Below are 15211 nucleotides of genomic sequence, written 5' to 3'. Positions count from 1 at the left end.
CTGAACAACTCAGTAACTTAGCAAGACCTCATCTCAAATAAATAAATAAAAATAAAAAGATTGGTGATGTAGCTCAGTGTAAAGGCCCTGGGTTCAACTCTCAGTACCACAAATTTCTTTTAAAAATTTCTTTTAAAAGTTACACTGTGATATACCCCTGCAGCTACTTGTGAGACTGAGGCATGAAGATGACTTCAGCCCCAGAATTCAAGCCTAGCCTGACCAATATATCAAGGCTCTGTCTCAAAAACAAATGCAAGGGCTGGGGAGATGGCTCAGCAATCTAAGCACCTGCATGGCAAGTACAAGGACCCAGACTTGATCCACCAGCCACCAAACCGTGGTGGTGCACACCTATAATCCCAATGCTGGGGAGGAGGATCACTATGATCCCAAAGACAGGAGGATCACTACGAGTCCAAGCTACGTAGTGAGATCCTGTACCAAACAAATATTTTTTAAAAAATTTCTTTTAAAAATGCAAAAAAAATTAACAGTGACCACACTTCACAGAGGTGTTAGGAAAAATAAAATCTTAATCAAATTTTATTGGTAATTTTAGATATAAATAATGGTCACATTCATCATATAAAATTTGTACCTGGACATGATATAACTTTTTCTTTCTCCCATTTCTTTCTTCCAACTCTCTTCCCCTCCCCATTTGCAAAAGCTTTGTTTCCATGTTTTCCTTCAAAAAGAAATGTTTGTGGGATAGAGATATATTCAGTAATAGAGCACTTGTCTAGCATGCATGAGGCCCTGGGTTCAATCTCCAGTGCAGGAAAAAATGAAATTCTTGTTTTTTTCCAATGTATTTGATACAGGGTAAAATGTACTTGGTACAGGGTATCACTACACAGCTCAGACTCATAGTGCTCCTCCTGTTTCAGCCTCCCTGGCACTAGGATTACAGGTGTGGGCCACCACACACGGTCTCGGTCGCCAGCCAGCATGGCATGTGGTGCTGAGGATCAAACCCCGGCCCCTGCACTTGCCTAAGCAGGAGCTTAGTTCGCTGGCCCCAAGAAAAGATGTTTTGAAGATCAACACCATCACATAATTTAATATAGACTGGCTCTGTTTATAGGGATTTATGTTTGGAAATAAAGTTGATTGACAGGGAATCAATCACATGCTTCTTGGAATAAAACTGTTTTCCAAAGTCCCATTCTTGCTTAGACTGTTTAGGGGGAAAAGAACCTCAATCATTTTAAGATAATTAACATTTTTATCTGGTTTTCAGTGCTTCATTTTGTTTGGTTTTGGTTTTTTTGTGGTACCAGGGATTGAACTCAGGACCTTGCACTTGCCAGGCAAACACATTCTGAGCTATCACCCCAGCCCAGTGCTTGGTTAAGGAAAATTTAATTTAAAGAGACAGCATCTGCTAATGTGTTCAAAGAACTTTTTTAAATGCTTGTACAAATAATAGCTTAGTTACTGTGTAGTTTTATGTGTACTTATGTGTACCTGTACAGGGGAGCTGATAGAGGCAGCACTATAATTAGCTACAGATTCAGATCCAAAACGCTGGTGAAGATGGATAAAGAGATCTGCTTGTTTTCAGTTTACGAGTAATAGCTGAAAATGAAGGAATAAATAAGAGCATTCTTGGGGCAAATGAGTTAGCATGAAACCACAGACCTAAGTTATGTGTCTCCCAAGAGTTTAGGACATAGGCCCAAGATGTTCAAAAGTTGCTTTCTTTACAACAGAGATAGGAGGGATAATTAATTGATCTTATCTACATTCATTGTTTGGTTTCAAGCAAAACAACTGAAAAATATCATTTTAATTTGGCCAGAAGCCAAAGTGGCTCAGTTCAGCTCCTCTCCAATGGCACAATATGCATTCTGGCTAAGTTGCTTTCGGTCACCGAGGACAGGGGGTCATTTCACTAATGCTTCTTGATGAGTTCCAGCCTCCTGTATATCACTATTTACCATATTTTAATTTTTCAAGCATATTATTTTAGATTTCAGTAAATATACAATTTCATATTTTACTTTCACTGCTTGGGTCCACAAGCAACTTGATAAACAACAGGGATGACAACAACTTTCACTGGTGAAGTTAGGGAAACATTTTTATCTGTTTTCTTTTCTTATTTATTTATTTATTTAGTGTGTGTGTGTGTGTGTGTGTGTGTGGCCAGCTCAGCCCAGCAGGGGGCGGGGCTGGCTGGCATGTGGTGCTGGGGGATCGAACTGTGGTCCCTGTGCTTTGCCAAGCTTGTTCCATGTAGGTGCTTTAGACCACTGAGCCATCTCACCAGCCCCTTTATCTGTTTTCTTTCATAGAAAAACTGCTTTTATTTCAAAAATGTATTTTGCCTTCTGTGTAACACAGAATCTCATATGAAAGAATTAAGTATCAAAATAGGAAGAAATAACTTTATTTTTATAAACTACTTGTTAGGTTGTGGGTCTTAAGTGCCCCCCAAATTCTCATACTAAATAAAACCTTGGTTTGTAAAAAGCGAAAGAAAAAAGAAACAAAACCCTGAGGCTGCAGCTGCCACTCGGTGCTATGGTGCTTGCCTATCATGCACAGCATGTGTATTCAAACCCTAGCACCACAAAAACATAAACAGAAAATCCCGTAAGAAGAAGGCCAAATCAATGGAGTGGAACAAATACTATAATTCAAGAACATTATTTATAAAGAAAAAAAATTAATGAAAGCACAAAGCATTTGCCTAGCATATGCAAGGCCCTGGGTTCAATGCTCAGTGCTGAAGAGAGTACAGGAGGGGAAGAAACAGAGGGACTGGAAGATCTCCCTCAGATACCAGGGCAGAAAGGTTATAATGGAAATCAAAGTAGGTTTGTCAACAACGCTTTACTCTAGAAGACAACAGAGTAATCTTAATTTTTTTAAAAAAGGAAAGCCAACGTTATTATATTCAGTAAGACTAACTTTCAAGGGCTGGGGAGATGGCTCAGTGGAATAAGTGCTTCCCTGGCAAGCACAAGGGCCTGAGTTCAAGCCCCGGTTCTGAAAAAAAAAAAAAAAAGACTAACTTTCAAGTAGAAAGGACACAAAAAAAGCCCTACCAACATGCAAAACCTTCAATAATATTATTCACATGAGCATTTCCTAAGAATTCTATTAGACTGCAGTAACTAGAGGATAACCATCAGACAAACAATAACTGAAGAGATCAAGATACAAGAGAGTAGTAATAATTATTTACAAACCAAGACTAAATGACGGTTCAGAGAAAGAGCACATTACATAGAACGACTGTGTACTGGCAATGTAGTACTTATGGAACACTTACGAAACAGGAGTAAAACAGCATATGTAAAGTATTTAGCTCATTTTATGATCCGACTGTTACTGGTAACAGTATTATTATTCTGAAAGTATTGTTCATATAATGTAGGATAAAATAAATGAGCAAATTATGTGATATGCCTATTATATTTTCCCAGGTCTGTGAAAACTAGGTTTCTTAGCTAAAATATAAAAGGAGATAAATATAAAAGAGGTTAAGTAAAAACAAACCAAAAAAAGAAAAAAGAAAAAAAAAAGCTCCATAGTTCTGAAATGGAATTGGAAATAATTGTCCCTAAAATGTTTTATATAAAACAATATATATAAATAAGAATAAACATATCTTATAGAAGATTATATAAAATGCCACTCCTTCCAAATTTGTCCACTGAAAAGCCTAGCAACAATGACCAAATAGCAGTGAGTATTAATAGCATATAGTATGCAGTCTTGAAATACATGGCCAATTCCAGGTCAGAAGCAGATAGCGTACAGGACTCTGGACCATCTTGTCACGCCAATTAGCAAGGAAGCTATTAGAACTTCCTAGGGTCTTCGGCAATTTCTTACAAAGGTAAAAGCTTACCTAAGACCTGGCAATTCCACTTTTAAGTGTCCAAGAGAAATGAAAACAGATACACACAAAAATGTCACAGCAACATTATTTATAAAGACCAAAAAGTAGATATATTCCAAATGTTTATCAACTGGTGAACACATAAGATCAATATAAAAAAGTGGTATGGCCATAAAACAGAATACTACATAGCAATAAAAAGGAATGGAATACAGACAATACATACTACAACACAAATGAATCTTGAAAACACTATACTAAGTAAAAGAAACCAATCAGGAAAGGATGAAATATTACATAATTCTCTTCAAATGGAATATAGCAGAAAGCAAATTAGTGGTCACAAAAGCCCAAGGGGAGGGGAAATTGAAAGCAACTATAAAAGGTATAAGGGGTCTTTTTTTGTTTTGTTTTTGCAGTATTGGGAAATGAACTCGGGACCTTGCACTTCCCAGGCAGGCACTTATGCCGCTGAGCTATATCCCCAGATGTTTTCTTTTTGGAATAGTGAAAATTATTCTGATACTGCTGATGGTTACACAACTCTACAAATACACTGAAAATTTTAAGTTCCTTAAAAATGAAGAAATTTTATACTTCAATACATCTTTCAAAAATTTTCAAAATATACTTAGAAGGGGTAAATTACCTGATACTCCAATAAAGTTTAAAACAAAGGGGGAAAAAAATCTAGAGCTTTGTCAAAAGGATGTAGCTGCACGAAGAGTATGAAGCACAGAGAACTCCAAGACTTGAGCACAGAAGCACAACCCTATGGCAGCTTGCGGTGCACACAGCCTTCATGAGCCTCCCTCTGACCATGGGTGGATGCACTGAATCTACTCCCATATTTAGATTACCACTCAGTTGAATTTTTTAAGTTCATCAAAAAGGAGATTACCCTGGGTAGGTCTGCTCTATCCTGGTAACCCTTTAAAAGAAGGTGGATGTGACAGAGCTGTTCTCCCACTGGCTCTGCAGACAAAGCAAACTAGTCTGTGAGGGAAACAAGTCATGCAGCAAGAATATGAAGACAGCCTCTGGAACGACATGGTGGCTCCAGGGAAACAGCACAGGAAAACCAGGACCTCAATCACAGTGCTTGCTGTAAGGAAATTATTTCTGCCCAAGCCAGAAGCCTAGACAAGAATCCAAAACATCAGACTGCTGCCTCAACTGTTAAGTTCAGCCTGCTAAGTCCCTGAGTAGCACAAATAGGCGGGGGGGGGGGGGAGAAGCTAACATTTCTTCTCTTTTTCATACCATTTGTACCAAAACAACAAATAAACACAAGTGTATCCTATCCAGTAGGTAAAAACAAAGTGAGAGAAAATAATTCCTATTTTGCAACATGTGATACATGAAATCATTTTGGGTATTAAACATCAATAATTGCAAGAGGGAAAGAACACCAGATAGTATGTACCCCCAATGGAAAAAAAAATCCCAACCATCTATATTCCTGCCAAAAGAATCAAACCTATCTAGTCACCAAAAAAAGTAAATTAAAACAGTAAGATCAAATATAACTCAAAACAACAAGAGCAACAAAGCAACAGTCAATGCTGCTGTATGTGAAACAAGATAACATAGGTGAGTCTATGCTCACAAATTTTCCAAATTAGTATGTATTAAGATGCTCAAAATACGTCTTTTAACCCACAAACTCACTTTAGGAATCCACTTTATTGAAATAATCTTATTCTATAAATCTGAAGAAAAATTTATGCCCATATTGCCAAACATATAAATAACATAAACTACTCAAATATCCAACAACAGGAAAAGGTGTGTTTAGTATTCAGTCATATATTCCAACACACTGCTGTTTTGGTCAACAACAAACTTCATACACAATGGCTGTCCTGTGGAGTTCTAAAGGCCAAGAAATTCCTATCATCTTGTGACTCCTGGCCATGACAATACTGCAAGGCACTACTGGCCATGCTGGTGCAAACAAGCATGCTGCACTGCCAGAGGCACAAAAATACAGCACATACATTACTTTACAGTGTAAAATAGTGGATGTTAATAACTACATTATATGATTTATTAATTATACTTGCATTATTTTAAGAGTGAATTTTCACTTACTAAAAATAAAAATTGTAACTGTAAAGCAGCATCAGGCAGGTCCTTCAGGCAACATTCCAGAAGGTAATGTTATCAAAGGCAGCTTTCCTGTGAGACCCGACATGGAGGCAAAAGACAGTGATATTGATAAACCTGACTGTATAGGCCTGTGTTGTGTATGTATCTGTGTCACTTTTAACAAAAATGCTTAAAAAATAAAAATAATGTTAAAATAAATTTTAAATAGGTTATGTCATATAGCCGAGGGTCCACTGGCTATACCACTTAGGCTTGTGTAAGTCATTATGAAGTCTGCACAATGATGAAACCACCTAGACACATTTGTCAAAAACACATCTCCTTCATCAAGTGATGCTCACTGTAACACAAATACATATACAGTAACAAATGCAAAGAAACCAAGGAAGCACAACCAAATTTTTAACAGTAAATTATTTCTATGACAGAACTATACATATTTTATTTCCCAAAATGTCTACCACACATATATATTACTTTAACAAGAACAAGAGTTAAAAGTCAATCTTCCAGGGTAAGAAACTTCTTTGTAAATGTTCTAACCAATCAAAGATTTTAGCTGACCTTCAGGGAAAAAAATTTCCATCTCTAACAAAATCATTCAAATTTAGAGCACAGACCATTTTCATTACTAATTCTAATATTCTACAACTAGGTAATAACTGCCAAACAAAATGGTTACCTTTCCTGAAACAGACTCTCCATCATAGAAGAGATAGTGTTTTTCTACTTTGCCATCTTCAGTTTTCATCTCAGCCATCTTCCTCGTTTCCCCATCGTTAAGGACAATGTCAATCTCACAAATAGGACCAAAAAAGCCTCCGAGAAAACTCTAAAATAAAGTGAAAATGCTTGTAATGATCATTCTGAAACAGTCATCACATTTCGTAACTCAAATTCAGCTACCTTTGACCTACAGTTAAGCAGACTACAAATGCGGGTTCACATAAAATTTCTATCAAATTTTACATTACAAAGTGACCATACGTGAGTACCTGTATTGCACATACAAACATCTGTCAAGAGATTTTGTTCTATCACCAAAAAGACCCTCTCAAAAAACCATGAAGCCTAAACAAACTTACTACATTCACAAAAAGGCAGTAATTCATGTTGTACTGCTGGTTGACTTGAGCCCCTGGTGGTACATGCCTGAATGTCCCACTAGGCAGCTTTTTATTAATTTTATTAGTAAAAAGACTGACAAAAGTGATTAGATCCACTTGCACTACCAGTGCCATAGAAGCCCCCAACAGGACAGTCCAGTCATGTACCACTAGTGGTTCAAACCAGTGGGAACATGCTAAACACATACTTTAATCACTCCCCTAGACAACTCCTATAATCAAATACCAACATATATTAGAGATTTAGGAAGCTAATTCTTAACATCTGGGTTCGAAAACTTACCTTTCATTATACCTCTATGAGGTGCTCTCACTGTAGCAGAACTTGTCACAATCCAAATTACTCCTATAAGCCCAAATGAATTCTTACAACTATGATAAAATCTATTGCGAATAGGATATGCTTCATTGTGTAATCTCTGAGTAAAACTAGCCCTAATGGTCTAGATTCATGAAATGTCTGTGGATTTTTCCAAAGAAAATGAACAGTCTTGTTTCGTAAATCCTTGTTTTGAAATACAGAAACAAAGTATAAATTACTCATCAATGCCCAAAAGCACTAGTTGGCAATAACCAACTAATAATGAACAGAATCCATTGCAATTTTTTCCATAATTTTATGGATAAACAAATAGCAATGAGACAGTTTCAAATCAAATTGGTAGGACAGTTTCAAGAATTAACACATTGTCCATTGCAATTCTTTTTTTTTTTAAATTTTATTTATTTGTGGGGGGGGGGGCCAGCTCAGCCCACCAGGGGGCAGAGCTGGCTGGCATGTGGCGCTGGGGGATTGAACCGTGGTCCCTGTGCTTTGCTAAGCTTGTTCTAAGTAGGTGCTTTAGACCACTGAGCCATCTCACCAGCCCATTATTATTATTATTATTATTTTGTCCACTGCAATTCTGATACTGGATAGTTACAAGTTTTTGTTGCCACCAATGAAAACTAATCTTTCTTTTTTGATTTACATAATTTTTTTTTCTATCATGTTGTCCTACATCCCTTCTTACTTCTGGTTACCTAGTATCATTCCCTGCTTGAACTCCTTCAGTGGACTGGTGAACTTATAAAGTGTAATAACTACTTTAGAAAATAGTTTGGCATTACCTGACAAAGTTACTGATGCACATATTCCATGACCCAGCAATTCCACCCCTGGTTATACAGCATATCCTAGACAGGTAATGACAAGCCTTTCAGAGACTTGGGCCTAAACTGCAGCCTAAAATGCAGAGTAATCACCAAGTGCCGACATGGCAATTAAAACTGAATACTGAGGTTCTAGGTTAGAAAAAAAAACCAAAACTCATACATTAACACCTTTTGTTCTAAAAACAAACAGTAACACTTGTGCCATAGGTTCACCACCACTACTCTGGACAGCAGTTCTTACATCAAACAGTAGACAAAGTTCATGAATAGCCACAAAGAGAATCCAAGTATCAACAAGAAAATAAACTTTAATTCACAGGTATACAGTGGGAATTCACAGCCATAGAATTTAAAAGATACACATATATGGATAATCTCATACACATAACACTGAATGAAAGAGGACAGAATACTCATTATGAGTCCATGTCCAAACATGTAAGGTACATGTACATCATAGTGTTAGATGTTCTACAGTGCTTGGAAACTAAAGGGAGATAAAGCAGTAATATAGACTGCTTCTCTAATCTGAGCACTTGGTACATAAGCCTATTTGTGAAATTCATCAAGCTACACAGCCATCTGTCCTGTTTTTTTGTACATAATGTTGGCTTCAATTGTTACTTTAAACTCATATACACAACAGATCCCATAATGTGGCCTACATGTATCTAGCCCTACCCAATCTCTCCAGCCATATTAACCTCAAAAACTGTTCTTTCTGCCACAGTTTATTAAACTTGCCAGACTCCTTATCCTACTCCCAAGCAAAGTGCCTTAACCTAACTCATTCATCCTTTGACTGTCAGTTTGACTCATCTCTGTAAGGGTTTTCCCTGACTCAGTAAATTGTATTCTCTAAATTTAGATCTTACAAGACTGATCTTAATGTCTATTGAACTGCTAACTCCATCTGAACAGATATCTTATATTTTGCTTAATCCAGAAGACACAGTGCTGCCTGACATTTAATACATAAAAGGCACTCAAATACTGTACTTGTTGAATGTTAAACTAATTTTGGGTACATACACTAACATTCCAATAATGGAAAGTTCATGGCTACAATCATTGCTAAGAACAGCCCTCTTCCAGGAAATTAGTACTGGTCACAGGGAGCAAAATGCAGAGCATGAAACCAAGGCTATCATATAATATGCTGAGCTGTGAAAGGCTCAAGTCAACAACTTCTGTGGATAACCCACTACTATTGTGGACTGCTGGACTGTGTTGGATTGTTTTGCTGAATTCAAACACCTATAGTATTTAGACGCCAGTGGAATACCCATCTGTGACAGGACTAAACAAAAAAAGGGGATACAAAGGAAAGACCATTTTGTATCTGTATATACAGAATAGTTAGGATAGATATACAGCTACTTTCACTTAATTCAATGAGAAGAAAGATTTGTACTAATAGTGTTTGGACAGGATATCCTGTCTGCATCTTGTACTATAGATAACCACTAAGAAAATAACAATGTACAATGTATTAACTATTGAAACTGTCTTATTAATCAGTTTTGAAACTGTCTCATTGCTATTTGTTTCTTAATAAAATAAAACATACAAAAAAAAAAAAGAAATCAAGGCTATATAAACCTGTTCTCAGTTGACCAGGTAATATGGAGCATGCGAGTGAGCCTCTTAAAGTTGCACAAATCACAGGTGATACCATGGCCAAAGAAGACGGGTATGATGACGCATACCTGTAATCCTTGTACTGGGGAGGCTGAAGCAGGAGGATCACAACAAGTTCGAGGCCAGCCTGGGCTAGTGAGTTTAAGACCAACCTGATCAACATAGAAAGACCCTGTCTCAAAACAAAAGGGTGACGGTGTTTCCCCAAATTCCGGGCTGGCTTGTTTTCATTACTCCTATATTAACAAACGGGATTATAATTTCAATAAACCAACTGCAAGAATTGCCTGATTATTAGTTTTGATGTTCCATAGACACAAACAGCTAATTTCCTTTTTGACACAGTTTTAATTATTCCTGGCAACATTACAAATAACACTCAAATCTTAACCAGAAAACTAGGCTAAACTAATTTAGATAAAAAAGAAAAGCATCCATAATAGCTTTCATGCACTCCTCATTCCTTGTTAGTTTTCATGCTCCAACTCAAGCTCAAAACTTGCCCAAACAACTATTTTTACAGTGTTCTAACACTGGCCTATCCCTCCTATCACTGACACTGGGTTAATATGCAAGATTTTTTCATGTAGTTTGTAAACCCTATATTAAGCATTACCATCTAGCAAAACTCTATGTGAATACATAGAACGATAAATTTTCTAGTCCTTATCAAAGAAATTTCACAAAGTCGCTGGACCAAAAAAAAAAAAAATCTCAAAGTGAGCTGGTAGCAAAGCTATCAATTTATTCGCTGAAACTGCACACTATGAAACAGCAAGTTTTCCTACACATTATGTGTACCCCTTTCAATGTTTTCAAACTTTACAATTTCGACTATGTTTTAAGAGTAACAAGAAAGGGGCCGGGGAGATGGCTCAGTGGAATAAGCGCTTCCCTGGCAAGTGCAAGGGCCTGAGTTCAATCCCTGGTTCCACCAAAGGAAAAAAAAAGAGTAACAAGAAAATAAATTTCTCTCCAGTGTAACTGTGAAAGCTGAGTAAAAGTACTAATCACGCATGATGGGGCTTTAAAGTTTTCTTCACAAGTTATATTCAACTAAAGGCAGTTTCCTAACTCCCTAAGCACGGCCCCAGTAATTCTCAGTATTTATCATATCTCTGCTTTTCATGTTAAACAACTAAGCAAATTAGTGATTATCTCCTCCTGCACTCTAAGCTGTAACATAGCAAGGAGTTTTGCTTATAAACCCTGGGAACACCTAACTATTAGTTAAAGAAAAAAAGACTTCAAAAATGAACGTATCTTTAAAAAAATAAAGGCAACAGTATTTCTATAGAAGTATTTATTTTAAAAAATGTCTTTATTTCAAGCAACGTTTAAAAAGAAAAAAGGAAAGACCCTGCTTAGCCTTTACCTAAAAGTCTCAAGCAGTTCAGAATCGTAAGCATTGGGAAAGGAGGAAGTGAGAGAAAGCACACAGTAGGTGCTTGGGTATGCACGGACAGTGAATAAACGAACACTGCCATAAAATGATCCAAATGAGATCAACTCTAACGAGGGAGGCTCTCACAGCCACCCGCCGCCCAGCCTACGCCGGCGCGCACCTCCAACTGCGGTTAGAGTACTCGGATTGCCCTCCCTGCCGCTTCCTAGGCCGTTTCAACACCCAGAGCTCTAAGTTACAGCAATGGCTCGGAGGGAACCGAAAACCTAGGAGTGAATAGCCGGGCACCAACGTGGTGTGTCAGCGGCGGTCCCGTTCCGACACCCTTTGCTCTTCCGCTCTTCCATTCTACAAGTGTCAACATGCAACCCTGAATCAGAGTCATGAAATCGCAGAATGTCTCGCTATCTAGGCTTTTAATAAGCGGAGCTCCATGAAGCTCGTGACACCGGTAGGGTCCAAGTCTCCCCGGAGTCCGGAACTAGAGACTCGGGGTCACCCCGCCAGTGTGGAGGCGAGGCTCTCCGAGGAGCGCGGACGGCACCCTGGGAGGGAACGCGACTTCGAGCCCCCGCAGAGGGAGAGGCCAGGGCCCCCAGAGCCGCGCGAGGAACATGGCCTGCAGGTGCGCGGGCCTAGCCGAGACCGGGAAGAGGCGGCGACGCCCGCAACCCCGAAGCCGGGAGCCCGACGGGCCTAACCCGCTGCCTGCCCGCTCGCCCGCCCCTCCACCAGCTGCGCCGCACTCGCCGTTGGCCGGCGGGCCACGCGCTCGGCCGCGAGGCGGAAGACACGCGCGCAGGCCCCGCGCACTCACCATTGTCAGCGCCGCCGCCGCCTCCAAGTCCCCCCGCCTCACTCTTCCCTTAGGAAAACTCGCGACCCGCGTCCCTCCACCCCGGCGCTCCACCACGTGATCCGGGCGCCGGCGCACGTGACCACACCTTCCTCTCTCCCCTCCCCCTCCGCCAGTCCTTCGGCCGACCTCTCGCCCCGCCCTGCTGCCTACTGGCCGGCCTGTCCCTCCAGGAAAGGCCATTTGGGGGAGGGGTCTCGCGCTCCTCCCCTCGGTGGATGGGCGGAGCCACCGCAAATAGCGCTCGGTGGGCGGGGCCTGGGAGAGGGTAGTTCCCAGGCTCCGCCACACCACGCCCGCGTCACGTGACCCGCAGTGTGCCAGCTGGTCCCCGGACCCGCCTAGTTCCTGCTGGGGTTGGAGTGGTTGAGAAGGAGGAAGGGTTTGTGCGGAAGCGTTCGTCTCTGGGAGACCGTGTTCCCAAGGCAAAGGGGAGCGTTTAGCCGAGACCCCGCTTCCTCAGGTCTCGCAGAGACTGCTCCTAGGCCGGACTGCAGACGTCTTCCACCTTTGCAGAGCTAAGTCCAGTCCCAGCGTGTTAGCTTCCCAGCCCTAAGAAGAGAAGAGTTGCTTCCTAAAGCGTGGGGAGAGCTTGTGACCGATCCACCTCGGAGTACTTAAAAATCCACCGTTCCCTCCCAGCCCTTCCGGGAAGGAGAGGGAGTAGCTTCTCTTCGCTGTTGTTAATTGTACGTGAGCCTAGAGGATCTCCAGATGAATGAAATACTGTTTAGGACATTAGAAAGTAAATCACAGCGCATTGTATTTATAGTTTAAGAAGAAAGAAAAATGCACTATAATCATCCCCATGGTAAAACAAAATTAGGGCTGGGAAGCAAGGCTACCAAGCAAGTATCAAATTTAAAAGTTCCAGAAATACCTAAAACCAGCATAATTCCAAACCTCTGTGTAAAGAAGACATCAGTGGCCTGTTTTGTTTTGTTCTTTTGAGTCTGGGTTTCGCTAACTCACTTTTGTGGCCCAAGCTGGCCTTGAACTCAAAATTTTCCTCATGCCTCAGCCTCCCTAGTGCTGGGATTACGGATGTGCCACCGTGCCGGGCATCGGTGGTGTTTTAAAAATAGTTGGAACTGAAGGATAATATTAGGTGATAATATATCCACATAGCTGAAGTAGGTGACTAGAGGAAAAATTTGTAGCTTTAAGTGCTTATGTTTGAAAAAAATCATTTAAAAGTAATCTAAATCATGCAAGGTATGGTGGCTTCACACCTAAAATCCCAGCACTTTGAAGGCTGAGGTAGCGTTGCCGCGAGTTCCAGGCTAGCCTGGGCAATATAATGGGTACAGGGCAGCCAAGACCCTGTCTAAAAAAATTAATCTAAATCTTTACATGAAACTTAAAAAAAATTTTTCATGTGGATAAAGAGGGGGTATATACTGTAATTTTGCTGTGAATCTAAAACTGCCTTTCAGTCTTTTTTTTAAAGGATCTGGCATCAAATTACTTTGACAAAGATGCAAAAACCACTCAAGGAGGGCAGAACTCTCCACACAAAATGTTGGGAGAATTGGGCATCCACATCCAAAAGAATGAATTGGGACCCTTGTTTTACACTCTATACAAAAAGTTATTTGCTCACAACAAATTAAAGGTAATATAGGACCTGAAACTATAAAACACCCTGGAAAAAAGCAAGAGAAACATCCTCAGCACCACACAAAAAAATTAATTTTAATCTTGACAAACTCTTCTAAGGACAAGAAAGGTTGAAGGGTTAGCAGGACAGTGGAGGAAAAAAAAGAATCAGTTGTATCATGTACAGGTACAAATTCCCTGTGATGAATGTGATCATTACATACACTTGAAATGTACCAATACACTTAATTTTTTTTTTTTTTTTAAAGCCTCCTCCTAGGGCCAGGGAGATGGCTCAGTGGAATAAGTGTTTCCCTGGCAAGTGCAAGGGCCTGGGGTTAATCCCTAGTTCATCAAAAAAATTAAAAAATTAGAAATAAAACAAGGACTTTATTAAAAAAAAAAAAAAAAACCTCCTCCTAGAAGAAAACATAGAGGGAAAGCCTCAAGATATTGAACTTTGAATGATTTCTTGATTGTGTAATGGGTTAACTAAATTTTGTGCTGTAATTGTGTGAAATTACTAGGAGAAACCTGTGCTTCCTATTATCTACTCTAAAGAATGTGTTCTTCCTCTCTGCACAAGGCTGTTTAGCAGTGAATAACTGTTTCTTGTAAGGGCATCAAACTGAAACAAACTCCCTCCCTAACAGTCTCCTGTATGCATAGTCAGCTTAAGATGTGTCTTATAGAAATATGTGCTTATCGCGAACCCTTAAGATGACAGTATGCACCTCTGTAACCCCCCCCCCAGGCCTGGTGGCCTCTCATGGAGAGAGGTGGAGAGGGTTGTCCTGGACACGGCAGTGCCCCAGCCTCTCCTCCAGTGTCTTGAAACCTCCAGTAACTGTGAGCTAAATAAACCTTCCTTTCCTGCATTTTGAGTGTTGGGTATTTGTCCCAGCAATAAGAGAAGAGTAACTAATAGAGAATTTGGTACCAGGAGTGGGATCATTGCTGTGGCTATACCTGACAATGTGGATTACAAGCTTTTTGAAATAGCTTATGGGAAGAGATAGGAAACCTTTGGAGATGTCACCTACAAGCGAAGAGCTGGAACAGCTTCAGTTGTTGTATAGAGAAGATTCTGGTCAGAGCTCAGACCAGAAGGCTGATAGAAAACCTGCCTGCAGAGACCAAGCTGGGGAGGTTTCTGCTGGGAAGAAGGACTGCATTAGCTGTTGGACTCCAGATCATTTGTGTTTTGGCTTGGCAAAAGGTTTGTCTAAATTTTGCCCGTGTCCAGAGACTTTTCATGAGACTGACATTAGACATGGAGGACTGACTAATCTTTCAAAGGAAATCTCAAAATAGTCAAATATTAGGGCACTGGCATGACTGTTGTTGGGGGCTTTTAGTCACATTTATGTTGAGCATGGAGAGAAAAGAGCCCAGCAGAATGATCTAAAATGTTGTGCGTTTGACCAGAAAGAAAGCTACAATAAAGATGTGGAATG

At 40.0% G+C, this 15211-nt stretch overlaps 1 protein-coding gene across 1 annotated transcript in view; it reads right to left on the bottom strand.

The window, feature by feature from the left end:
* Vps26a (VPS26, retromer complex component A) overlaps nucleotides 1-12333 on the bottom strand; it is a 31476-nt gene extending 19143 nt beyond the window's left edge. Inside the window, 2 exon segments of the mRNA XM_004623954.2 lie at nucleotides 6654-6803; nucleotides 12117-12333. Coding sequence (XP_004624011.1) covers nucleotides 6654-6803; nucleotides 12117-12119 — 153 coding nt within the window. The 5' untranslated portion in view covers nucleotides 12120-12333.
* Between the last annotated feature and the right edge of the window lie 2878 nt (nucleotides 12334-15211).

The sequence above is a fragment of the Octodon degus genome, unplaced genomic scaffold, assembly GCF_000260255.1.
Source record: "Octodon degus isolate 3935 unplaced genomic scaffold, OctDeg1.0 scaffold00005, whole genome shotgun sequence".
NCBI classification, from domain to species: Eukaryota; Metazoa; Chordata; class Mammalia; order Rodentia; family Octodontidae; genus Octodon; species Octodon degus.
Note: the sequence above shows the minus strand (reverse complement) of the source record. Positions and strands in the feature narration are given on the sequence as shown.